The sequence below is a fragment of the Cololabis saira genome, chromosome 12, assembly GCF_033807715.1.
Source record: "Cololabis saira isolate AMF1-May2022 chromosome 12, fColSai1.1, whole genome shotgun sequence".
In the NCBI taxonomy this organism is placed as follows: Eukaryota; Metazoa; Chordata; class Actinopteri; order Beloniformes; family Belonidae; genus Cololabis; species Cololabis saira.
In genome coordinates, this window is record NC_084598.1 from 2,425,887 (window position 1) to 2,453,726 (window position 27,840).

General features: G+C 44.0%; 1 protein-coding gene across 1 annotated transcript in view; it reads right to left on the bottom strand.

The window, feature by feature from the left end:
• Positions 1-13,990: 13,990 nt before the first annotated feature.
• jph2 (junctophilin 2) overlaps positions 13,991-27,840 on the bottom strand; it is a 44,611-nt gene continuing 30,761 nt past the window's right edge. Inside the window, exons 3-6 of the mRNA XM_061735160.1 lie at positions 21,487-21,605; positions 19,700-20,568; positions 17,017-17,117; positions 13,991-16,094 (exon numbers count right to left, since the gene is read on the bottom strand). Of these exons, the coding sequence (XP_061591144.1) occupies positions 17,037-17,117; positions 19,700-20,568; positions 21,487-21,605 (1,069 nt within the window). The 3' untranslated portion in view covers positions 13,991-16,094; positions 17,017-17,036. The remainder of the gene's footprint in view (positions 16,095-17,016; positions 17,118-19,699; positions 20,569-21,486; positions 21,606-27,840) is intronic.

The window sequence follows — 27,840 nt, forward strand, 5'->3', positions numbered from 1 at the left end:
CCTGCCTGTCTTTGTATTTCTTCTAAACACAATTATTGATGTATAAGATTTTCCATAAAATGTAAAAACTATGAATGTTTCTAACAGAACTTTTAATCAATTTTTTGTCTTTGAGCAGATTTATCTACTGCTATCTCATTAAGCGTAATGTTGTAATTAAGGCTATACATATAAGCCATTAATTACTCGAGCAATTGATTCTTGTATTATAGTAAGCATTATATTTTTAATTGTTAAGTTTTAGTCCCTGCTGTCATTCCTGGAGGAGCAATGCAGTTCTAAGGTTCAGCCACTAGAGGGAGAACTTACGCCAGAAATAACTGAGCTGGAAGAATCAACCGGCACCAAACATGTCATCACTCAGTTGACTCCTATCTTATAGTTCCATGTCTATTGCTTCTCTTGATTCTTGACCAGTTTGGTTGTGATAATATAATTAGGTATAACACAGTTTAACACAAGATTAAGGATGTGGTTGGTGTGTCTTTCCAACCAGTTAAGAAAGAATATAGATGTATTTCTAATCAAGATATATCGCAGTTATTCTAGAGGAGAGTCGGGTAAAAAATTGTGGACAAAAGCCGGTTTCCAAGCTAGAAGGGCCTAGTGATGAAATTTGGATACTTTGATGGGTAGTTTACTCGGTAAAAAGTTACATTTCAAGAGGAAAGTCAGGCCTCCTATTTTATTAAAGATATGACTTGGATTGAAAAACCAGATCGATTCTGGGTTTATAAGACATCCATCCATCTATTTTCCGCCACTTATCCGTTCCCGGGTCGCGGGGGCAGCAGTCTCAACAGAGATGCCAAGTTTCACCCCAGACCCTTCCTCCAGCTCTTCCTCCAGCTATCCCTCCAGCTCTTCCTCCAGCTCTTCCAGGGGAGTCCGAGACGTTCCCAGGCCAGCAGAGAGCGTGTCCTGGGTCTTCCCCGGGGTCTCCTCTCGGTGGGACTTGTCTGGAACACCTCCCTAGGGAGGAGGGACATGCCTGGAACACCTCCTTAGGGAGGAGGGACATGCCTGGAACTCCTCCCTAGGGAGGAGGGACATGCCTGGAACACCTCCCTAGGGAGGCGTCCAGGAGGATCCGGTACAGATGCCCAAGCCACCTCAGCTGACTCCTCTCAATGTGAAGGAGCAGCGGCTCGACTCCGAGCTCCTCCCAGGTGACCGAACTCCTCAGCCTATCTCTAAGGGAGCGTCCAGCCACCCTGCGGAGGAAACTCATCTCTAAGGGAGCGTCCAGCCACCCTGCGGAGGAAACTCATCTCTAAGGGAGCGTCCAGCCACCCTGCGGAGGAAACTCATCTCGGCCGCTTGTATCCACGATCTTGTCCTTTCGGTCACTACCCAAAGTTCATGACCATAGGTGAGGGTAGGTGCGTAGATTGACCGGTAAATCGAGAGCTTCGCCTTTCGACTCAGCTCCTTCTTCACCATGGCGGTCCTGTACATCAACCACATAAACTGCGGACGCTGCACCGATCCGTCTGTCAATCTCACGTTCCATCGTTCCCTCACTCGTGAACAAGACCCCGAGATACTTGAACTCCTCCACCGGAGGCAGGACTTCTCCACCCACCCGGAGAAGGCACCCCACCCTTTCCCGGTGGAGAACCATGACCTCGGTTTTGGAGGTGCTGATTCTCATCCCCGCCGCGCCGCACTCGGCCTCAAACCGCCCCAGCACATGCTGAAGGTCCCGGTCCGATGAAGCCAACAGGACAACGTCATCCGCAAAAAGCAGAGATGAGATCCTGTGGTTCCCAAACCGGATCCCCTCCGGCCCCTGGCTACGCCTAGAAATCCTGTCCATAAACATTATGAACAGAACCGGTGACAAAGGGCAGCCCTGCCGGAGTCCAACATGCACCGGGAACAAGTCTGACTTACTGCTGGCAATGAGAACCAAACTCTCCGATCATAAAGTGGATAGCCCTTAATAGAGGGCCCCGGACTCCATACTCACTTACCCACCACAGATTGACACGAGGGATACGGTAAAATGCCTTCTCCAGATCCACAAAGCACATGTAGACTGGTTGGGCAAATTCCCATGAACCTTTGAGCACCATGCGGAGGGTGTAGAGCTGGTCCAGTGTCCCACGACCGGGACGAAAACCGCATTGTTCCTTCTGAATCCGAGGTTGAACTATCGGCCGTATTCTCCCCTCCAGTACCCTGGCATAGACTTTCCCGGGGAGGCTGAGAAGTGTGATCCCCCTATAGTTGGAACAAACTCTCCGGTCCCCCTTTTTAAAGAGAGGGACCACCACCCCGGTTTGCCACTCCAGCGGCACTGTCCCCTTCCTCCATGCAATGTCGCAGAGGCGTGTCAACCAAGACAGCCCTAGGACATCCAGAGACTTGAGGTACTCAGGGCGAATCTCATCCACCCCCAGTGCCACTGAGGAGCTTACGAACCACCTCGGTGACCTCGGCTTGGGTGATGGATGAGCACGTCCCAGAGTCCCCACTCTCTGCTTCCTCAATGGAAGGCATGTCAGTCGGTTTGAGGAGATCCTCGAAGTAATTCCTTCCACCGTCCAACAATGTCCCCAGTCGAGGTCAACAGCTCCCCACCCACACCATAAACGGTCCCCCAGAATTTCCTCGAGGCCGACCGAAAGTCTTCCTCCATGGCCTCACGAACTCCTCCCAGACCCGAGTTTTTGCCTCCAGGACCGCCCGAGCTGCGGCTTGCTTGGCCTGCCGGTACCTATCTACTGCGTCAGGAGTCCCACAGGCTAACATAGCCCGGTAGGACTCCTTCTTCAGTCTGACGGCATCCTGTACTTCCGGTGTCCACCACCAGGTTCTAGGATTGCCGCCACGACACGCACCGGAGACCTTGCGTCCACAACTTCGAGCCGCCACATCGACAATGGAAGCAGAGAACATGGTCCACTCGGACTCGATGTCCCCCGCCTACCCCGGGATCTGAGAGAAGTTCTCTCGGGGGTGAGAGTTGAAGACGTCCCTGGTTTATAAGACATTTTTTAACCATTTAACCTTAAAGGTGTTAGTGGTGTCAAAATAATCTAAGATTTCAAGAGCTTCTCCTGCCTTAATATTTGAAAGTACACCTTTCTTAAGTTTGTGTGATTTGATTTTCAAAATGAAGTTTAGAAAAATGTTAACTTCTGTAACTGTTAAATAATTAACAAAAAGAGATAAGGACGGATACACAAAGCCAGATAGGACTTCTGCTTTAGAGAGAAGGACTCTACCAGGACAGACAAGTCCCTTTGAAAATGGATTTAGTTTTAGTTATTCTGTTTGAAAAGTTTAAATGCTGCCTGTGTTACGGGTCCCAAGGGTGAGGACCGTGGTAACAAATATGTGTACCTGTAAAAAGCAGGTGGAGTGCGGAGTGATTAAAGCACGATGCGTCTCTGTTCTCCGCCAGGTCATTTTTCTTTATTATTTACAATAATAAAACACAATAAAACACACAAAATAACTGTCACCATTACGCATAGGCTTCATTTTACAACATTGCATTGTCACATTCCCTTTTACTCTTCAGTTATTTGTAACTTAAATTCCTCAGTACATTACTGGTCAAAATCCACTATACATAGTGTTAACAGCACTTCGCGGGTCTAAATACCCCTTTGAATGACTCTGTGGTACACACAGGATTACTAGGATTAATTTTAGTTACGAATATACCTAAATACCTATTGTTTCCTTAACTGGAACATTACAGATCACAGCACCGTTGCATTTATGTAGGGACAGAATTTCACATTTGGATACATTTTGTTTTAAAAATGAAACATTTGAAATTTGGTTAAGTAGGTTAATATAGTTGATGTTTATCCTTTAAAAAAAATTGTTGTGTCATCAGCAAGTTGAGAAATGTTTCATTCTATACCAAAAACTGAGAAACCTTCAAATTTTTTATCAATAACTATATGAATTGACAATAATTCAATGACCAAGATAAATAATAAGGGTGACATAGGGGAGCCTTGCCGAACACCTGTTAAATTGGAATCTTTTAGACTTGTTCATATTGATTATCACAGAGCCGTTAATATCTCTATAAAACATATTGACAATATCAAAAAATACTTGACCAAAACCGAATGCAAATAAGAGAATGTAAAAGAAACATATGCTCAATTGTGTCAAGGGCTTTATAAAACTCCAGAAACAAAATAGGTACATCAGAATTTACCTCACTATTTACCTCACACTTCCGTCGGTTCGTCTGATGTAACGCTGTCGGCTGCTTTGATCTCGTCCCAGATCTCTTCGCTTGCGTGTTTTAACTACTTTCCGTAGAGGCGTGAGCCGCAGATAATGTCCCTTTTAACGTCGCCCTTCGTGGATTTGTGTCACCTAATGTCAACCTGAGGAAAAAGCCAGGCCAGATAACCACTCCTTCTGCGCGGGTGTCGCCTTGTTGGGGGGTTCCCTCTCTCCGGGCCCGTCTCCGGTCCCCCCCGCTGCCTCTACGGCGGGGCGCCCCTCTGGTCTTGGAGGGCCACTTTCGTGGGGGACGGGTGCGCCTACCCCCGTCGGCGGCCGGGGCGGCTCTGTCTCTCCGGGCAGGCTGGCCCCCTGCCGGGTGGGGGTCGTTGGCCTGAAGGGTGAGGGCCTCCTGGCCGCGTGTCCGGCCCGGACCGGGTGGCCGGGGATTGCCTGGGTCGCGGTCCGCCGCCGCGGGATCCCTGGCTGCTTCTTTCCGCGCCGTGGGGGCCCGGCCCGCGGGCCCCCTCGGCCGCCGCCGGGTGGGGGGGGGGGCCTCGCAGGCGGTGGGTTGCCTCCCTCCTACTTCTCCCCTCTGTGGGGTTTGCCGGTGGCCTGGGTTCCGGGCTCTTCCTTGTCGGCCTCTGGTCTCGCGGGTGGCGGGGTCGCTCCCCCCCCTTCCCCACTATAGATACACTTCAGGTGGAGCTTTGTTTGGTTTATTACACACACACACACACACACACACACACACACACACACACACACACACACACACACACACACACACACACACACACACACACACACACACACACACACATACACACGTATAGTCATTTAGTCACATGCACACTCACACACACACACACACACACACACGCATGATCATATACATACACACACACACACATAGACATACACACTGGCTTGTTCACCTGCATGCTGGCTCTCTAGTTTTTGGGTTTAGGTAGCGGTAGCGATAGCTTAGCTCAGACTGCGATCAGATCTCAAGATTTAGGTCGATTGCTGTTATTGTTTTGGTTGGCTCCGTGCCGGTTTCGTGCTTTGTTTGTGGTTTTTTGTTGCAGATTTCCAGTGCTTGACGTGTGTCTCCGTGTGTTCCTGCTTCCTGGATTGGCAGTGGATGTCGTCACCACCCCCCCCACCCCCCACCCCCCCCCCCCCCAAAAAAAAAAAAAAAAAAACACTGGGTTTGTATGTGTATATTTATGTATGTGTACGCATATGTGTGCGTATATATATGTATATATTACATATAGTAATAATGCACATATATACACTTTTGGTTTCTACCGTCATGGTATCAATCAATAATATGTGTGCAGACAAGGTAAAAAAAAAAAAAAAAAAAAAAAAAAAAAAAAAAAAAAGACAATATCAAAAAATACTTGACCAAAACCGAATGCAAATAAGAGAATGTAAAAGAAACATATGCTCAATTGTGTCAAGGGCTTTATAAAACTCCAGAAACAAAATAGGTACATCAGAATTTACCTCACTATTTACCTCACACTTCCGTCGGTTCGTCTGATGTAACGCTGTCGGCTGCTTTGATCTCGTCCCAGATCTCTTCGCTTGCGTGTTTTAACTACTTTCCGTAGAGGCGTGAGCCGCAGATAATGTCCCTTTTAACGTCGCCCTTCGTGGATTTGTGTCACCTAATGTCAACCTGAGGAAAAAGCCAGGCCAGATAACCACTCCTTCTGCTCGTCTGGCACCGGGCAACCCTACGGACCCACGTTTACAACGGGCGATGTGATTGGCTGCTGCGTAAACCTCATCAACAACACCTGCTTCTACACAGAACGGCCACAGCCTCGGTATTGCCTTCACAGATCTACCAGCTAACTTGTACCCGACAGTGGGCCTTCAGACCCCAGGAGAGGTGGTGGATGCTAACTTTGGCCAGCACCCCTTTGTGTTTGACATCGAGGACTACATGCGCGATTGGAGGACAAAGATTCAGGCCCAGATTGATCGCTTTCCCATCGGAGAGCGTGAGGGCGAGTGGCAGTCCATGATCCAGAAGATGGTGGCGTCGTACCTGGTACACCACGGTAACTGTGCTACAGCCGAGGCCTTTGCCAAATCCACCGACCAGGCCGTGCGAGAGGAGCTGGCCTCCATCAAAAACCGACAAAAGATCCAGAAGCTGGTGTTGTCGGGTAGAATGGGTGAAGCTATCGCGACCACCCAGCAACTCTACCCCGACCTATTGGAAAAATTAGGAAAATCCTCTCGCAGAGTGATGCAGAAAAACTAGTTCTTCTAGACTAGATGACTGTAATGTGTTATTAGCAGGATGTCCAAGTAATTTGCTGAATAGGCTCCAGCTAATCCAAAATGTAGCAGCCCGAGTGCTGACAGGAATCAGCAGGAGAGACCACGTCTCTCCAGTGTTAGCGTCGCTCCATTGGCTACCCGTAAAATTCAGAATCCAATTAAAAATGTTATTACTTACGTATAAGGCCCAAAATGGCTTAGCTCCGCAATATTTGCAAGACCAGGGGCCTCATCTATAATGCTTGCTTGCGCAGAAAAAGCGCCTGAAAGTTGCGGAAGCCGGCATCTACGCAAATCCTCGGATCTAAAAAGAACAAACTAACCGAAAAATATGCGGATCCCTACGGCAACCCGGACCCTCCCGTAAGAATGTACTTAAGACATGGGGAACTGGCGACGCAGGCTGTGAGGTGGTGAAATGAAGCCAGATTCATGTCATACTCTTAATAATGTCATCACATATCACAACATATATCAGACTTATAATAAAATAGCGCTGATCGTGTCCCTCTGTGTGTGAAGCTCAGTCAGTCAGGATTCTGCTGCTGCTGCAGCCGCGGTGACACGCCGGGAACCTCCTCTTCACCCACCGCTTTACGACAAAACAAATGAGGGGCTCCGTAGATCGTTTAGGGGCTCTACAGAGCCCCTAAAAGGACACAGATTTTTTTCATATATATAATGAGTTTTACGCGCGCGTGAAACCTTTACGTGCGGGTGTAAGCCTCAATTAGGGTCCCGCGTTAAAACGACGCAGAGCCTACGGCGTAGGGTACGCGGCGACGCGCACCTACGCCGTAGGCTCTGCGTTGGTGTGACGCAGAACCATAAGAACGCAGAACCATCACCCTCTCATTCATTCTGACACCAAACAGGCTGCAGGAAGCCCCTGCGCATGCTCAGTAGGCTCATCCATATGCATTTATGGTAAAAAGTGGGTGTGTAGAGGACGGGATATGAGGCGGATTCAGCTGCGCAGCCTTCCAGCTGGACTGTGATTTATAAAGCGAAATTGCGTGCAAGTGTGCGTGCACATGGTTTTATTGATCCGGATTTTTTTTTGCGCCCGGCATTTTCGGCTTTTGGGTGTACGTGCACTTTTAGTATGAATCCTACGCAGTCCATTTCAAATGAGGCCCCTGATAGTGCCTTATGTTCCTGGCAGAGCTCTCCGTTCTCGGAGTGCAGGTTTACTTGTAGTTCCTAGAGTATCCAAATGTAGATTTGGAGGGTGGGCGTTCTGCTATCAGGCACCATTACTATGGAACCAACTTCCAATCTGGGTTAAGGAGGCTGACACCACCTCCACCTTTAAAACTAAACTGAAAACCTTTCTGTTTAGTAAAGCCTATAGTTAGTGTTTAGTAAACCTCTAGCTGGTGTTGGTGAATCTCTAGGTAGTGTAAACTCTAGTGTGTTAGAGTCACTTCTGTAGTTTCTTGTGCTGGCCCCCCCTTTTCTTCTCTTTTTTCTCTTTTGTACATCATGCAGCATCCTCTGCCGGTGGCGAAGAGCATCTCTGAACGCACAACACCGGAACCTGCAGCGTGGGAGTGAGAGGGGCAGGGTAACGGCCCGTTCAGGCGGGGGAGAGATTTGTCCGTCAAGACTCCTCTCCCTGGCCCTGCTCCTTCTCAACCTTTTCCTCGACCCTGCACTGCCCCTGAACTCCCGTTCACTTCTTTTTTTTCAGTTACACATCTTTTTTTTTCAGTTTGAGATCTTTTTTTTTCAGTTTCAGATCTTTTTTTCAGTTTCAGACTTTTGGCCCCGATCTGGCGTAGGGGGCGTGACATCAACTGAGAGGGGCGTGGCATCATGAGTGACAGCATAACAGAGAAGGCGGGGGACCTTCCTCAGTCATGTTGCCTTCAGGAAACGTAGGTTGCAGAAGTTATCAGTAGAAATATGATTCAACACATCATTATAATTTTTAAGATATTTCCCCAGAGCATCTATTGAAAAAGTAGCTAACATTTCTTATCTGAGTGCTGGGGCCCGCGGCTTGTCCTGGCCGAGCGGACGCCATCGCAAACGATACTGCGATGCGTTCATGGTAGTATGTGGAAGTGGGAAATGTCAAACTTTAAAGTGTGGCTGTTGAACTGTACAGTCTGGCATAGTTTATTGCTTTTATACTGCGATTGGTGCCAAGTACGGTCTAAAACAGCTTTTTAAACAGAAATGTGTCACTAATATCTGTTTTTTCCACTGCCAATCACGTGGATATGGTGTAGTGTTTGAATCATACTTCTACTGATAACTTCTGCAACCTACGTTTCCTGAGGGCAACATGACTGAGGAACGTCCCCCGCCTTCTCTGTTATGCTGTCATTCATGATACCACGCCCCTCTCAGTTGATACCACGCCCCTCTCAGTTGATACCACGCCCCATCTCAGTTGATGCCACGCCCCCTACGCCAGATCGAGGCCAAAAGTCTGAAACTGGAAAAAAAATGTGAAACTGAAAAAAAAAGATGTGAAAATGAAAAAAAAAGATCTGAAACTGAAATAAAAAGATCTGAAACTGAAAAAAAGATCTGATACTGAAAAAAAATAAATTAAACTGTACAAAAATAAGTTTATGATCAAAACTCGAATTTTCAGGTTCAAATTTTATTTTCAAATCAGCAAAACTTTTGGCCTTGATTTGGCTCCATACGCTGCCAATTCAATTCAATTCAATTTTATTTATATAGCGTCTAATACAACAGAGTTGTCTCTAGACGCTTTCCAGAGACCCATACCCAGAACATGACCCCCGAGCAGTTATTACATAAACAATGGCAGGTAAAAACTCCCCTAGTGGGAGAAAAACCTTAAGCCAAACAGTGGCAAGGAAAAACTCCCCTTTAGGAGGGAAGAAACCTTGAGCAGGACCAGGCTCATAAGGGGGGACCCTCCTGCCGAGGGCCAGACTGGTGGGTCAGGGACGGCAACAGCACAGCAGGCAGGTGGAAGCAGCAACGGGATGACCAGGGGTGGGGACCGCAGGCCAGCATGCAGCTCCCGAAGCTCCGGCCCAATCAGCAAGTCCCAGGTTGGGGTGCAGGGTCAGGGAAAGACTTGTGCTCCGTAATCAGTGTAGGGCAAGTTACATCCAAAATATAATACATTATATATTACTAGTTACTGTCATTTGAAAGTAATTAGTTACATTACAATATTACTATATCTGAATTGTAATGCGTTACACTACTTTTGAGTTACTTTCAACAAAATAGCAAAAAAAGATAAATCTTGTCCCACTGGCAGATTTTTCTACTTATTTCAAGTGAAAATTTACTTGAAACAGGTGAAAATTGTCAAATAAGTTATTTTTCTGGTGTTATTTTTCTGGTGATGACTCTAAATGTTGAAATAGCAGTAAAACCACATTCATTGATGAAATGACATAAGGGATGGAAAGGAGGGATGGCAGTTTTACAGGGGGGGATGATTTGGACCGTTTTTATTTCAGGGGGGATGATTTGGACCATTTTTATTTCAGGGGGGATGATTTGGACCGTTTTTATTTCAGGGGGGATGATTTGGACCGTTTTTATTTCAGGGGGGGGGATGATTTGGACCGTTTTTATTTCAGGGGGGGGTGATTTGGACTGTTTTTATTTCAGGGGGGATGATTTGGATCGTTTTTATTTCAGGGGGGATGATTTGGACTGTTTTTATTTCAGGGGGGATGATTTGGACCGTTTTTATTTCAGGGGGGGTGATTTGGACCGTTTTAATTTCAGGGGGGGTGCCATCACATCACCCCTCATCCCCCCTCAACTCGAATAGGCTACTGCTCACACGGAACTCAGAACTTCTTCATAAATAACTCCCAGAGAGAAAAAAAACACCAGCAAGCTAACAAAAAAACCAATAAAGCTCTCAGAGTTAACAAAACGAACCAGCAATCAACAACTCGCAGCTGTTTTAACCTCTCCTCCTGATGGGCTGCAGGTGTGGTTTAAGGCTGATTTATGGTTCCGCGTTACACCAACGCAGGCCTTACGCCGTGGGTTACGCGAACTACTGCGTACCCTACGGCGAAAGCTCTGCGTCGATTTAACGCGGAACCATAAATCCGCTCTCACAGCGCGACTGACTGTGAGCCCGGCTTGTGCTCCTCGCCGCGCGCAGCTCCTCGCCGACTCCGCGCTCATATATATTTAATAAATGTATAAAGCCCATATATTAATAAAGCCTCACTTGGCCGAGCCCTAACGCTGAGACCATGGTAGATTTAAGTTACACGCGGACACGCCGCACTGTTGACTTTTCCCTGCCGGCTCTGCTCACTGAACAGTCCCCACACAAACAGTGTCCAGCGGCGCTACGTTCCGCCGCGCCGCGTTCCCAACGCTTTTTTCTGTTGTCGGGATGTCTCGCGGACGCGGTGTTGGTGAATTCTTTAAAAAACAACAGCTAAACGGGTTAAAATGCGTTGTAACGCGCGTTACTTAGATTGTAACGAGTAAAATATTACCGAAAATTTATTAGTAATGCGTTATATTACTGCGTTACAGCAAATAGTAATACATTACTGTAATTGCGTTACTTTTGTAACGCGTTACCCCCAACACTGTCCCTAATGCAAGCTACAAGCCACCCACGACCACCTGCAGAGAGAGAAAAGGGATGAGAAGGGGGGCCAGCAACGGGATGACCAGGGGTGGGGACTGCAGGCCAGCACGCAGCTCCCGAAGCTCCGGCCCAATCAGCAAGTCCCAGGTTGGGGTGCAGGGTCAGGGAAAGACTTGTGCTCCGTAATGCAAGCTACAAGTCACCCATGACCACCTGCAGGTTCCGGTGTCCGGCAAAGGATGCTGCAACATGGACAAAAGAGAGAAAAGGGAGGAGAAGGGGGGGCCAGCACAAGAAACTACAGGAGCGACTCTGACACACTAAAATTTACACTACCTAGAGATTTACCAACACCAGCTAGAGGTTTACTAAACACTAACTATAGGCTTTACTAAACAGAAATGTTTTAAGTTTAGTTTTAAAGGTGGAGGTGGTGTCAGCCTCCTTAACCCAGATTGGAAGTTGGCTCCATAGTAGTGGTGCCTGATAGCAGAACGCCCGCCCTCCAAATCTACATTTAGATACTCTAGGAACTACGAGTAAACCTGCACTCTGAGAACGGAGAGCTCTGACAGGAACATAAGGCCCTATCAGGTCCAGATGCCAGCATCTGGAACCGGGCCGAACCAAATACTTGATGAAGGTGAAGGCCGGGGCCTCGCTCCTCGACTCCCCCCCTTATTTTCTTTTAATTGATGTAGTTTTGGCAGATTTCCAGCAGCCGCGGCCTCATCTGAAACCCTAGACGCCGCCGTACGTCGTGTCCCGGTCTGAAACCTATGCATGATGCCATAGAAGTGGTGGTAAGATCAAGTTAGGTGTCTCTTCTTTTACGCTTTTCCTTTCCTCCTCGTTTAGGCAGTTCACCGTGTATAAGGAAGATGTCAACCAGTAAGTTGTCCACTGCTGATTGTGTCCATTTGGTGGAGAAAAAAAAAGTGCAATTTGTGTGAGGGTGAAAAGATTTATATATATAAAAAAATAATAATTTACCTCACTCAATTAAGTCCAAAATTAATCTAATGTTATTGCTGATATGACGATTTTTCATAAAGCCAGTCTGGATTTCAGCAATTATAGCATCTTATATATTATGTAAACCCACTTGCACATAAAATAGGAGAGCATGGAACGCTCCATGCAGCAAATAAGAACCTACTTACTGTCCAATGCCGCTCTAATCAACTTTTCATACAGGGCAACAAGACTAAGGGTGCATCATCCTTTCAAGTCCATGAAGCAAATTGCTTCGGACTTAAACATTTTTCTTTATCCCCAAGTGAGAGGACCATATGTCAACTTTTATCAAGCAATATAATCTTCTTGTAGAGATTAATAAACTTCCCTGCAACAGATTAGCGGCATCTCCAGGTTGTACCCCTGTCTTTTGGCCAAGGAGAGCTGGGATAGGCTCCAATTCAATTCATTTCAATTTTATTTATATAGCGTCTAATACAACAAAAATGGTCTCCAGATGCTTTCCAGAGACCCGGAACATGAACATAAACCCCCGAGCAGTTATTACATAAACAATGGCAGGTAAAAACTCCCCTAGTGGGAGAAAATCCTTAAGCCAAACAGTGGCAAGAAAAACTCCCCTTTAGGAGGGAAGAAACCTGGACCAGGACCTGAATCATAAGGGGGGACCCTCCTGCCGAAGGCCAGACTGGAGGGTCGGGGACGTCAACAGCACACAGCAGGCAGGTGGAAGCAGCAGCGGGATGACCAGAGGGGGGGAATGCAGGCAGGTGGAAGCAGCAGCGGGATAACCGGGGGTGGGGACCGCAGACAGGTGGAAGCAGCAGCAGGATGACCAGGGGTGGGGAACGCAGGCAGGTGGAAGCAGCAACCGGATGACCGGGGGTGGGGACCGCAGGCAGGTGGAAGCAGCAACGGGATGACCGGGGGTGGGGACCGCAGGCAGGTGGAAGCAGCAACGGGATGACCGGGGGTGGGGACCGCAGGCAGGTGGAAGCAGCAACGGGATGACCGGGGGTGGGGACCGCAGGCCAGCACGCAGCTCCTGAAGCTCCGGCCCAATCAGCAAGCCCCAGGTTAGGTTCAGGGTCGGGGAAAGGTTGAGAAGGGGCAGGGCCAGGGAGAGGAGTCTTGACGGACAAATCTCTCCCCCCGCCTGACCGGGCCGTTACCCTGCCCCTCTCACTCCCACGCTGCAGGTTCCGGTGTTGTGCATTCAGAGATGCTCTTCGCCACCGGCAGAGGATGCTGCACCATGTACAAAAGAGAAAAAAAAGAAAAGGGGGGCCAGCAGATCCTTGTGGCCCTAAACAGGAATAAGGGTATCGATCAAGGATGGATCGATGGAGATCGATCCATCCAAGAGTTCATTTAGGTTCAGCAGCAGTTAGTCCTGCACTAGACTACTCGGATTACACTGGACAGATTGTTTTACTCATGTTGACCACTGGATGACAGTGATGTTTTGAAGTAGATACACTGAATAAAGTTCCAAATCTGCACGGTTACTTTTAAGCTTGATTTTCATATTTCAACCAGTATATATCTATTTTTCCTAACTTCTCCTAACCATGCTTTTTATTTTTCGATTTCTTAGTATGTGATGATGTTTTGATGTCTCTGTAAAGCACTGTGAATCACCTTGCTGTTGCTAAAATTGTAAAATTGTGAGCTAAAATTGTTTCCAGTGCATCACTTGCTTACAAACTTGCGGAATAATGTACATTCTGTCAGGAACTACTGCCTGTGCAGAATTAGGGCTTAAAATAGTGTGTGGTATTCTGTGATGTGTAAAGGATGGATGGAGGGTCTGCCATGCGCTCGACAGTTGGTGTTTAAAAATACTCGGTGCTGATTTTACTAGGTTGAATTTATTCAGGATGTGTTACAGCATGGACAGATAGGATCTCCCAAGTTTAATAAAACAACACATTCTCAACTTTTGTAAAGGTTTAATTTTAACTTTATAATCCCATTTTTGCTGACATTTAGAATTCAGTGGTTCTTGAATCCGTTACCAAAATAAAACAAATAGCCTCCAGGTTACAGGCCAGTATACACAGACTACATGTTGACCTGACAGTTCAAACAATGCACTGGTTAATTTGAGAAACTAGCAGGTATATAATCATGGCGGTTTTATTTATTATTTCCCTTATAAATACTCTTTATAAATACTAAGGCATAATTATTTCAATTTAAAACCATTTCTTCTGTTTTCCCCTTCTAAAAATCTCTCTCTTCTCACTGTAAGACATGGAGTTAAGAATCATTCAGTTTTTCTCCATCTCATTATGATGCAACGTTGTATTTCTTTGGACATGATTTTTCTTATTGCAGAAAAGTTGTGCTTCCAAAAAGTACAAAACAACAGACATGCATACAGAGTGTTCTCATGGGTACAAAAGTTCTGCTTTAAAACTCAACAGGCCCCGAATATAATGCAGTATAGTGTCGACACATTTCTAAGCTGTCACTTGAAATATCAAATGATTCAGGAGCTCATAGAAAAATGCATAATTTCAACATACCCATCTGCTTTATCAATACAAATCAAGCTCTCTCATGACAACATACAGTGGCTGCTGCGGACAAGATCAATTCTCTTTGATTTCATATCACTGCATAACACCGCAGGAACAGCAACGACACTGGCAATAGCAGTGACATTCCTAAACTTCTTCTTTTTCACATTCCACAAGAAAAGCAACAGAAAGACATTACATGCACATAAATCCCCATGTAAAGACATGACTTCAAATATTGTAAACCACAGTCTCAAATACAAATTTAGCTGGGCCTTGTAACACCCTATAATGTAATAATGTCCTATTATGTAATAATTTCCTGAAAATGTAATAAAATTTGCACTTAACTCAATAGAAAATGTAATAAAACCCAGTAATGTAATAACTTCACCAATAATGTAATAAAATATCCTGACAGATATTGTTATAACATTTTTACTGATAATGTAATACCTTATTACGTTATTGGCAATTTATTACATGGTACTCAAAGTCTGTAATTTAACCCAATAATCATTCTGGTGTTTCAAATCCAGCGTATATAACATTCTTAGATACTTAAAACACAAAATGTAGAACTCTGGACTGAAAATGAACATATATATGACATTATTTGTCAAGTATTACATTATCAGTTTTCGAAAAAAAAAAGACCCACCTGAAAATGTAATAAATTCCCAATAATGTAATAATAATTATTGGTACAAATGTTATTACAATATCAGTTTGGATATTTTATTACATTATTGGTGAAGTTATTACATTATTGGATTTTATTAAATTTTCGATTGAGTTAAGTGCAAATTTTATTACATTTTCAGGCGTTATTACATTTTCAGGAAATTATACATTATAGGAAATTATTACATTATAGGGTGCTACAGGCCTAAATACTAGAAATGCAACATATGACACTTTGGAGTAATTCTTATGCAAATGAACACCAACATGATGAAACTAATGAGCTTTTACAGTAGTGCTGGGTGGATTATCTCTAGCACATATTTTTTTTCAGCTGTTTAATACTGGACACTGCAGACACAGTTACCATTCCCAAACACTAAATACGTCTGGCAAAGTGAGAAAATTCAATCTACGTATGCTAGCAACATAAATTCAACTGTGCTTACCTAAATTGTGACAAGAGGTAATTTTCTATCCACTCAGTGTTGTGAGACCCAGTTGGTTTGAGCCAGTTAAGGGTTTGGTTAAAAGCCATACTGAAGAATGAGGATACACTTGTGATACACGTAACAAAACTGAACTCTCAAGTGCTATTCGGTTTACCATCTTCAACACATTAATATTCCGACGCACTGAGAAGATTCAGTCATTGAAGGTCCTGCAGTTTCTCTAACCTGTGGAAAGAAAGGAGTTCCACAGAGCTTCTGCAAGCTGCACCAGTGTAAACCTGCAGCGGTAAATCTGCAGGAAGCTCCCGTCAAACATCATCTCTGAGCCACATGGTGGACAAGCAATGTCTTCTCCTTTCCAACACTGCTGGTGACCTGCAGCACAAAAGTGATAAGTATTTCCAAAACAGTTTCAAATAAATGTAGTATTCAGTCTTGAAATGATTTGTAAGTGATTGTTTTTGTTGGTCCAGAAATGTACTGAATTCCAAGGCCTTGGATTTGATCTACCACTCATTGATTGTTCCCTATTTATCTTTCTGTGTGGAATTGTGGGGATCCACCTTTAAAACCACCTTAAATTCAATAATAAAACTTCAAAAACGAGCCATACATATCATCAATAAGGCTGATTACTATACGCTCACACAGAGACACTTTTTCTAGATTCTCATGTTATGAAATTGTATGATTTGTTTTATTATAAAATCATGCAAATTATGTTTAGAGCAAAATCAAAAATGCTCCCTGACTCAATACAGAGTTTCTTTTCAATTCAGGAGACTTGTTATAATCTTAGAGGTGTCTGTAATTTTACTGTACAAAAAGCTAAAAAAGGTCTGAAAAGGAGACGTGTCTCCGTTACTGGAGTTAAATTCTGGAATGATGACAACATACATTTAAAAACATGTCATTCTCTTTTGGTTTTTAAGAAAATGGTTTGTAAAGCTATTTTTGAAGCTTATAAGTGCAATTGACTATCTGTTAATGTTTCTTTGCTTTTCTGTTGTTTTTTGCTTTTCTGTTTTTTCTTTACTTTTCTATTCTCTTTTTGGTTTTCTGGAGGTCGGTAGCCAAAAAAAGAAAGTTAATAATAAAGGATAGGCTTTTATAAGCAGTTTGCTTCAGCCTTTTCAGTCATTGTTAAACACATGATTATTGGTTTTGTGTGAAATGTTAATGCTGTGCACAATGTTTTTTGGTGTTGTGTTGTTTTTGTGTTGTGTTGTCATGACTGAATAAACTTTATGCATTCATTCATTCATTCATTTCTCGGAAACATGGCAGCACTCTGTACCTGATGTGGTGGAGAATATCTCATGACAAGATGTGAACGAAGAGAATGGCCAGGCCGATGTTGAGCAGGATCACCATGCAGGCTATGATGGTGTTTGGGCCCTGGAAAGAAAGGAACATACATGGGGGGAACAAAGCGTTATTAAGTTCAGACCTTTATTGCCCCCCATGGGAAATTGGTTTCACATTAAAGCAGCACAATGTAACTTTCATCTTTTGTTGAGTTTGGCGGCTCCTTTGGACAAAAGCGGTAGTGCTTTACCAGAAAGAACTACATTTCCCATGATGCACCAGCGCGTACTGCCGGAAAACTCCTGTCCCCGTCACTGCATTTGTTTAAATAGTGAATGAAATAAGACGGGACGGACTTTCAAAACTACTTTTCTGTTTTCAGGACAAAAATAGATACATTACCTCTTCACTATCCATCCTGCAAACGTGTCGTTTGCAGGATGGATAGAGAAGAGGGAATGTATCTATTTTCGGCTAAACAATATAATATGACGATGTTGAAAATCACTGAGTTCAACTTGGTTTTATTAGTGAAGTCACCCCCGCCCCCCCGTCCTGTTTCAGCCAGATAATGCGCTCCAAATTACAATATACGCTCTGGTTTTGTTCTACTGCACCTTTTTCCCGTCACGTTTTTTAGAGGGACTTCGTCATAAATTAGTAGTCCAACATACTTACTGACAAAATAAAAAAATACTTTATAACCTGTAAATAACTGAATGCCCATTCCTTATATGTTGCAGATCAGCCCTGCACAATTATACAGTTCTCAGGAAAAATACTAGAACCCAAGACGAATGTGAAAACATTCTCATTTTGATTCTTATTGAACATAGAACTCTACATTTACATTTGCATCATAACAATTCTGTCTCTCTTGTCGGACATCCCTCCTCGTCTTTCAGCTCACGCCAGCGAGTGAACGCCGGGACAATGTTTATTCTTGTCCGGGCATTTAGCTTGTTACTCTCCCGCTTTCTTTTTTTCGCCTCCTCTGATAAAACTTTTATTTTCTTGGTTTTTTTCTCTGCCTCGGCCATGACACCAGCTTCTGCTGAGCTCTGCGCTCCACGCCCCGCCCAGCTTTGGTCTCCACTACGAATCGGGAAGGAGGGGGAAGTGACGTATGCCGTAAAGCAGTCAAAGCCGTAAAAATGTGTAGTTTTTTAGTGTGGCAGGGTTCCTACCATGCTCCTCAAAGTTACATAGTGCCAGTGAAGGAGATACAGACCCCTCAGACCATGACAGAGGTTCATTAAACCTGTTGGAAGTTGATGTTCCATCACAATGATGATGATGAAATATTAGATTAAGGTGGAAAAGTTACGTAGTGCTGCTTTAACATTTGACGATAATAATTACATAAAAAACACAAGACAAAACACATGACAACACAAGAAAATTAAGATCAATGATCGGTAAAAAAACATTAAATAAATAAACAGCTAATGAAGTGCTACGCTAAAGGGAATAACCAGCAAAAGCGTAAGAGTAAGCCTGTTTACTGTTTCCCTTCTGTCAAGCACGTAAAATGGTTAGAGGAATGTTAAATGAACTATTTATAGAACTAATTTGACAAGGTGGGGAAAGCAGCTGAGATAAAAATGAACCGGCCAAGATAACCTTCATGTTTTTTTGCAACATATAAAGACAAGAGGACTATAAAACATATGCTGACAGCTGCTAATGATATCCTGGTTAAGCAGTGCTAAGGCCAACATTCATACTGCTATATTGTTTTATCAGTGGTAATGGGTATTTGTTAACTTTTGATATAATCAGGTAAGGTTTCCTACGTTGGCCGACAAGGGCCAAACGCACTGCAACGTCCTAATGCGTCTCAGTTAAGGAAAACGGCTTCAAGTACAGAAACGATTCCAATTCACAAACTCAAAACGAGGAACAAAAAGAGGAACGTGGTGCAAATGAAAAAACCTGCTGCAAAAAACAAAGACAAATGCAGCATCATCAAACGCTGCAAATAGAGAAACGATGCAAAGCACAAAACGATATAAAACAAGAAACCCTCTTCAAAAGAAAAACACTTCATAACCGGTCACTACAACAGGAAGTGCTCCAAACCTGCAGGGGGCGCTCTCTCTCAGCGTAACAGCTCAATGGACAGACACACGGGATGTAGAGAGAGACCGAACAGCTGACTGTAATGTTAAAATATAATAAAGAAACGTCTCGTAATGTACAGCGTTGTACAGTGATATAAACATCGTATATAAATATAGTCAGATAAAAATCACATTACCGTTCCCGCTGTGTTTAAACCATGGATGTAAACACTGTGGTTCAGTCAGCAGCGCCCCCTGCAGGTTTGGAGCACTTCCTGTTGTAGTGACCGGTTATGAAGCGTTTTTCTTTTGAAGATGGTTTCTTGTTTTATATGGTTTTGTGCTTTGCATCGTTTCTCTATTTGCAGCGTTTGATGATGCTGCATTTGTCTTTGTTTTTTGCAGCAGGTTTTTTTCATTTGCACCACATTCCTCTTTTTGTTCCTCGTTTTGAGTTTGTGAATTTGAATCGTTTCTGTACTTGAAGCCGTTTTCCTTAACTGAGACGCATTAGGCCGTTGCAGTGCGTTTGGCCCTTGTCGGCCACCGTAAATATTATTGTTTAGCTGCACTGCACATGGTTAAAAAGACAAGTCATGTATTTGTTACCTCTAGTTCCGAAGACTCTGCCATCGCCCCGTTGCTGGGACTTGACACCGTGGCCTTTGGGGCTGGTTTGGTGGCCACCACCTTGGCTTCCACTTGCTTTGTGACTGGTGTAGGTTCAAGACTGGCAGCAGCTTTGGGAGGTGGAGCTGGAGTGGTTTGTCGTTTCGGTAACGGCCTTGTTTCCGCTTTGCTGGTCGGCCTACTCCCCTCCCTCGACTGCACCTTTTTCTCAGAGACGGATGGTGATTGTTCAGGGACTAGAAGAGCTCTCTCAGTTTTAATCCCAGAAGTAATTGTTGCAGAGGGCACACTGGGGGCAGGGCGGGGTGGTTCTTCATCTGGCAAGATGAGGCCGTTCCTTACAGGGGTAGCAGCAGCAGCAGGGCTGACATCTGGAGCTTTTGCATCAGAGCCAAATTTCTGCAGTGGCTTGATCTCCAGCTCAGAACCCTGTTCATTCTTGGTGCTTTGACGACTTTGGGAGCGAGAAGGGCCACCACGATTGCTAGGGGCCTCTCCTCCTTCAGGCACAGCCGGGACAGGTGCTGCAATGAAGGTTGAAGGGGTAATGGAGCGGCTGCCGGGTGCACTGTGAGGTTTACTGCTGCCTTTACTGGATTTATCTTCCGTCCAGCCTTTGGGGCCGAGGAGTTTGGGGTTGTCCTTGCTGATGATGCCCGGGCTGGGGGACGGGGTGCGCACCGGGGAGGAGCCGGGCATGAGGCTGTCCAGTTCGTTCAGAAGTGGGCTCTCCGGGGGGGTGGGCAGGGGCTCCTCGTCCGCCAGGAGGGGCTCGTGCATCACAGTGTCTATGTTTTCACCGTCATCTACAACTTCCTGTAACACTCTTTTCTTCAGATACTCAGGACCTGTTCAATGTATTAGAAAGTACATGATCTTAAACACATGTCAGACAACACCCCCCCCTCCCCCTAACAGTTCAACATTATCACAATTTTTTCTTTTATGTGGCTTTTATGCAATTTTATTTTAGACCAATATGTAGTAAGGCAGAAATGTGAAAGTAGAGGGAGACTATATACTATACTACGGTGGCCGAGACCCGCCATTGCTGAAAATTAAAGAAACGCTGCAAATAAAAAGAAACGCCGCTGCAAATAAAATAAACGCTTTGCAAATAAAAGAAACGCTGCAAATAAAAACAAGCACCGCTGCAAATAAAAGAAACGCTGCAAATAAAAAGAAACGCCACTGCAAATAAAAGAAACGCTGCGAATATAAAGAAACCCCGATGCAAATTTTAAAAAACCACGCAAATAAAAAAGCCACAACGGAAGTGAATTACCGGGGACTATTTTTGCTGATGCACCGGTGTTTTTTACGTGAGAGGAGAAGAAGAAGACGAAGAGGACGTAAGTGAAAAGGAAGAAATAAGAAGAGCAAGGAATAAGAAGAACAACGAACGAGAAAATAAGTGAAAAGGTTAGTGTTCAACGTCGCTACGTGTCATTTTTAATGTGCAACACCGGTGCATCGGCAAAAATAGTCCCCGGTAATTCACTTCCGTTGTGGCTTTTTTATTTGCGTCATTTTTTTATTTTATTTGCAGCGGGGTTTCTTTATATTTGCAGTGTTTCTTTTATTTGCAGCAGCGTTTCTTTTTCTGTTTGCACCTTTACTTTTATTTTCAGCAATGGCGGGTCTCGGCCACCGTATTAATCTGACCACTAGTAGTCATACATAACGTTGTGCAGACTCTCTGAGGAGAAGGTGATGAGGAGAAGGTGATGAGGAGAAGGTGATGAGGAGAAGGTGAGTCCACTGACCTGGCTGGTAGAAGGACGGAGACAGCTCTTTGGCCACCAGTCTGGCGATGCTGGACTCTCCGTTGGAGGCGTGAGCTGCCTGCTCTGCTGCGTCTGACTTGGCCTTGGCATGGGCCGACCTGCAGGTGAGAGGTGCAACAACATCGCTAAATCCCTCACAACAACAATCATTCAAGTACTGTATCTGATTGCTAGTGGAACGAGAAATAATCGGAGACCTTGCAATGATAAGCTAGCACACTTACATTTTTACCAGCATGTAAAGGTGAGCATTGTTCAAGGCCAGTCATCCGTCTGGGTACAGCCACTTGGTCATTAAGCCAAGCTGAGTTTTGAAGAGAAAGGGGCAGGAAAGAGCTAGTTTGTGATTAGACAAACTCTGTAACAGAGACACTGAATAGGTTGTGCTTATTAATATATCCTAAAAGTGCTTGTAGTATATGTTTAGTTATTCGTCAGGCAATTTGCTTCCTTAAAAAAGAGCAGCAGCTGCTGGCTGCAGCTTAAACTATATTTATAAAAGCCTTGAGTGGGGCATCACCTTCTCTCATCTCAACCAGAAAGCAAATAAAATAATCTCCACATATGTTCAATCAACCATAATCCTTTTAAAATAGATTTTTATTAAAGACATGATAATGGATTTACAATTCATGTGTTCATGTGATCTGTTATTTTAGAGTAATAAATCATTCTGAGTAGAATATAGCTACAGGAGGGCAGCCGGTCGTTGGGCCACAGTCCTATGTGAACATGGGAAGCCTTCGTTTGAACTTTAAAGCAGCACAATGTAACTTTCAGCTTTTGTTGAGTTTGGCGGCTCCTTTGGACCAAAGCGGTAGTGCTTTACCAGAAAGAACACTACATTTCCCATGAGCACCAGCGCGTACTGCCGGAAAACTCCTGTCCCCGTCACTGCATTTGTTTTGATAGTGAATGAAATAAGACGGGACAGACTTTCAAAAATACTTTTCTGTTTTCAGCGGTCGTTTGCAGGATGGATAATGAAGAGGTAATGTATCTATTTTTGGCTAAACAATATAATATGAAGATGTTGAAAATCACTAAGTTCAACTTGGTTTTATTAGTCAGGTCACCCCCTGTCCTGTTTCAACAGATAATGTGCCCCAAACTACAAACGTTTTTTAGAGGGACTTGGTCATAAATTAGTAGTCCAACATACTTACTGACAAAAAAAAACAAAACTTTATAACCTGTGAATAACTGAATGCCCATTCCTTATATTTTGCAGATCAGCCCTGCACAATTTTACAGTTCTCAGGAAAAATACTAGAACCCAAGACGAATCCCCTGTATGTGAAAACATTCTAATTTAGATTCTTATTGAACATAGAACTCTACATTTACATTTCGCCTCCTCCGATAAAACTTTTATTTTCTTGTGTTTTTCCGCGGCTTCGGCCATGACACCAGCTTCTGCTGAGCTCTGCGCTCCACGCCCCGCCCAGCTTTGGTCTGGACTACGAATCGGGAAGGAGGGGGAAGTGACGTATGCCGTAAAGCAGTCAAAGCCGTAAAAATGTGTAGTTTTTTAGTGTGGCAGGGTTCCTACCATGCTCCTCAAAGTTACATAGTGCCAGTGAAGGCGATACAGACCCCTCAGACCATGACAGAGGTTCATTAAACCTGTTGGAAGTTGATGTTCCATCACAATGATGATGATGAAATATTAGATTAAGGTGGAAAAGTTACATAGTGCTGCTTTAAGTCCCAGCTCTGACACCAGCCTTGTATTCTTACAGCTGACCGCATGGTTCCAGACAAGACCAAGACCTGCGGAGCGTAACCACTCAGCTGTTCACCAAGGAACGCTGACCGGCCAGACCAAACCACCTTTTTCTTCAACTACAAAGATCCACGTAAGAGGCTGTTTTGTGTCTGGGTAGAGAAACATGGTTAACACATTTAACTAGCTTAGTTGTACGTTGTGAGCCGGACCGCTGATCCCGTCACAACTGTGTTTATTAGTTTAAGTGTGTTTGTTTATTTTATTGTTTGTCTACAACTGCATCCACGTTGCTGGATCTTGATGACATGTTCTTCCACAACAGAAAACAAAGCACATCCTCATTTCCCAGTCGAATGACCAGAACACACATGTGAAGTAAGTTTCACATTGGTGCGTCTCTGTGTGGGAAACATCAGAAGAACTTGGTCTTCTGGTAGTGAGAAGTTATTCTAGTGTCTTGGGTTTTACTAATCCCCCCCCACACACGCACACTCTTATCTTGGTCATAAAGCCTTCGAGTTTGTTTTTCACTGGATGACACGAAATCTCGTCCACCATTTTGAATCACGCGAGACTCAGGCTGCGTCCGAAATCCCATACTTCCACCCTTATGAGTATGCAAAATGAGTATGCGAGATTTTTTAGTACATCCGAAACATTAGAACAAACTTAATAGTATGTAGTATTATAATATTCGTATATAATAATATCATATAATGTCATCTTGTTTCGGCCAGAATAAACGGGAAAGAGCGGAGCGCTGTTACCGCTGCTACCGCTGCTACCGCTGCTACCGCTGCTACCGCTGCTACCGCTGCTACCGCTGCTACCGCTGCTACCGCTGCTACCGCTGCTACCGCTGCTACCTCTGCTACCTCTGCTACCGCTGCTGTGGCAGGTTACCATGGTAACAGTTGTTGTTAATGTGTAGTTTAGGCATCAGAATGTATCCCAAGTCTTGTTTCATGATCTTTTATCACAAGTGTAAATACATTCTAATTCCTTTGAATGAGATTAGTGGTTTGTGTTTATTTTATACATATTTGTCACATCTGCTGGTTGCAAAGGTCTGTGCTCGGCCTCCTTCCTTCACTGTTATTCTGTAACGCCCCCCGGCAACAGACTGGCACTTATGGAATAACAGTTTCTTGAGACTGATTTTGCTGTTCACTTATTATTTTCCTGTAAGTCAGGTGGTGCCCCGTTTTGATTGATTCATTTTGATAATTCATTCTGATAAGTCATCTTCTTTATTCTCTCGTTAATAGAGCTAAGTCAACCACATGTATGTTAGACCCCATCCCGACTCGACTATTAAAACATATTTTTTCTCTTATTGGTACGACAATACTGGACCAAATTAACTTATCCCTAAGTTTAGGATATGTACCACAGGTTTTCAAAGTCGCAGTAATTAAACCTTTACTTAAAAAACCTTCTCTTGACCCAGACACCTTAGCTAATTATAGACCAATTTCCAACCTTCCATTTGTGTCTAAAATTCTGGAAAAGGCAGTTTCAAGCCAGTTATGTGACTATTTGTATAGAAATGATCTGTTTGAAGTCTTTCAGTCAGGGTTCAGAATGCATCATAGCACAGAGACAGCACTTGTTCGAGTCACGAATGACCTCCTTATGGCCTCAGATAAGGGATTAGTTTCCATACTGGTTCTACTGGACCTCAGTGCTGCTTTTGACACTATAGATCATGGCATTTTACTGCACAGGTTAGAGCATGTTGTTGGGATTAAAGGGACAGCTCTATGTTGGTTTAAATCATACCTATCTGACAGGTTCCAGTTTGTTCATGTACATGAGGTTTCTTCAGAACAGTCAAGGGTCTGTTATGGTGTTCCGCAGGGTTCAGTGCTAGGGCCAATCTTGTTCAGTTTATACATGCAGCCGTTGGGAAGTATAATCCAGAATCACGGCATACACTTTCATTGTTATGCTGATGATACGCAGCTCTATTTGTCTATGAAGCCGGATGAAACAGAACCGTTGGTTAAACTTCAGGCATGTCTTAGGGACATCAAGGACTGGATGTCCAGAAATTTCCTGCTTCTAAATTCAGATAAAACAGAGGTTATCATTCTTGGTCCAGAGCATCTTAGGAAGGGATTACATGGTGTTGCGATGGCTTCCAGTGCAACTGTGAGAAACCTTGGTGTTATTTTCGATCAGGATTTGTCGTTTAAACCATATGTCAATCAGGTTTGTAAAATAGCCTTTTTCCATCTCCGTAATATTGCAAAGATTAGGAAAATCCTCTCGCAGAGTGATGCAGAAAAACTAGTTCATGCGTTTGTATCTTCTAGACTAGATTACTGTAATGTGTTGTTAGCAGGATGTCCAAGTAATTTGCTGAATAGGCTCCAGCTGATCCAAAATGCAGCAGCACGAGTACTGACAGGAATCAGCAGGAGAGACCACGTCTCTCCAGTGTTAGCGTCGCTCCATTGGTTACCCGTAAAATTCAGAATCCAATTTAAAATTTTATTACTTGCGTATAAAGCCTAAAAAACGGCTTAGCTCCGCATTATTTGCAAGACCTGATAGTGCCTTATGTTCCTGTCAGAGCTCTCCGTTCTCAGAGTGCAGGTTTACTCGTAGTTCCTAGAGTATCTAAATGTAGATTTGGAGGGCGGGCGTTCTGCTATCAGGCACCATTACTATGGAACCAACTTCCAATCTGGGTTAAGGAGGCTGACACCACCTCCACCTTTAAAACTAAACTTAAAACATTTCTGTTTAGTAAAGCCTATAGTTAGTGTTTAGTAAACCTCTAGCTGGTGTTGGTAAATCTCTAGGTAGTGTAAACTTTAGTGTGTCAGAGTCGCTCCTGTGGTTTCTTGTGCTGGCCCCCCCTTCTCCTCCCTTTTCTCTCTTTTGTCCATGTTGCAGCATCCTTTGCCGGACACCGGAACCTGCAGGTGGTCGTGGGTGGCTTGTAGCTTGCATTACGGAGCACAAGTCTTTTCCTGACCCTGCACCCCAACCTGGGACTTGCTGATTGGGCCGGAGCTTCGGGAGCTGCGTGCTGGCCTGCGGTCCCCACCCCCGGTCATCCCGTTGCTGCTTCCACCTGCCTGCTGTGCTGTTGCCGTCCCTGACCCACCAGTCTGGCCCTCGGCAGGAGGGTCCCCCCTGATGAGCCTGGTCCTGCTCAAGGTTTCTTCCCTCCTAAAGGGGAGTTTTTCCTTGCCACTGTTTGGTTTAAGGTTTTTCTCCCACTAGGGGAGTTTTTACCTGCCATTGTTTATGTAATAACTGCTCGGGGGTTTATGTTCTGGGTATGGGTCTCTGTAAAGCGTCTAGAGACAACTCTGTTGTATTAGACGCTATATAAATAAAATTGAATTGAATTGAATTTATTCAGTATTAATAACTATCGTGAGACAATTATTAATAAGTCTTGCCATCGTAACGTTACCCGCTCCCACGGGTTGATTCACGATGCAAAGACCCTCACTAATATTTTAAAGATGAGGTTTAAAATGTTTGTTTTTGATATAGCTTACGATTAATGGTGGATTGAGTGGCCCTGAGCCGCTCCCTGAGTCATGCTGACGCGGGCCAGACTCTGAGATCCTAGGACACATGATGCACTGAGAACCTCTGCTGGCAGAATCAAGTCTTTTATTCATACTGAAACTCTGTGTTTTCATTTAGTGGTATTTCTTCAACTTGTATGTTGTGCAGTATCCAGTACTGGAGTTGAGGGGGGGTGAGGGGGGATGGCATCCCCCCCTGAAATAAAAACGGTCCAAATCATCCCCCCTGTAAAACTGCCACCCCCCCTTTCCATCCCTTATGTCATTTCATCAATGAATGTGGTTTTACTGCTATTTCATCATTTAGAGTCATCACCAGAAAAATAACACCAGAAAAATAACTTATTTGACAATTTTCACCTGTTTCAAGTACATTTTCACTTGAAATAAGTAGCATAATAACAATAAGAGCCTCTTCCCTATTCCAGAAAGCAGTACAATCACAAAAAAAGCTACCAAGCCTCCAAGTTCAATTTTGCTTGTTGTCAAAAAGTATTACTGCGAACAAAACACCCTTTAACACATCAAATGTTTTAGATAAACTGAGAAAACAAAACAAAACACTGAAAATGAGTGAACAAAAAGCGATGACTACCTTCAATTGTAATGAACATTGCGGCCAGCAGGACAAGGATACACATCTTTCACAAAGATCATCACAATTTTGACTCATGATACGCAAATGAGCCTGATTTGCTTCCTGTTTTGTACATTTTTTTTTTTTGCCATCAAATCTCATGCAGCATTGTGCTGTTTTTGTTTTTGTTTTTCACAGGTTGATGGAGCTCTTTACTAGATATACTCTTAACTAGTTAAACTCTTGACTATTGGGCAATCCAATTGATAACTATTGAATTTGATCAAATTGGTGTAAATTTTGTTTGTAACATGTTGAACATCAAAATAGCACATCAAAATAAATACAGAAGTCACATAATGGAGTGAAATATAGCTAAAATGTTTCCTGATTTTGCTAGATGGATGCTTTTGGTGTGGTTAATTAAGGAATGAAAATAATTCTTAACATCTAAAAAAACAACTTCTGCACTC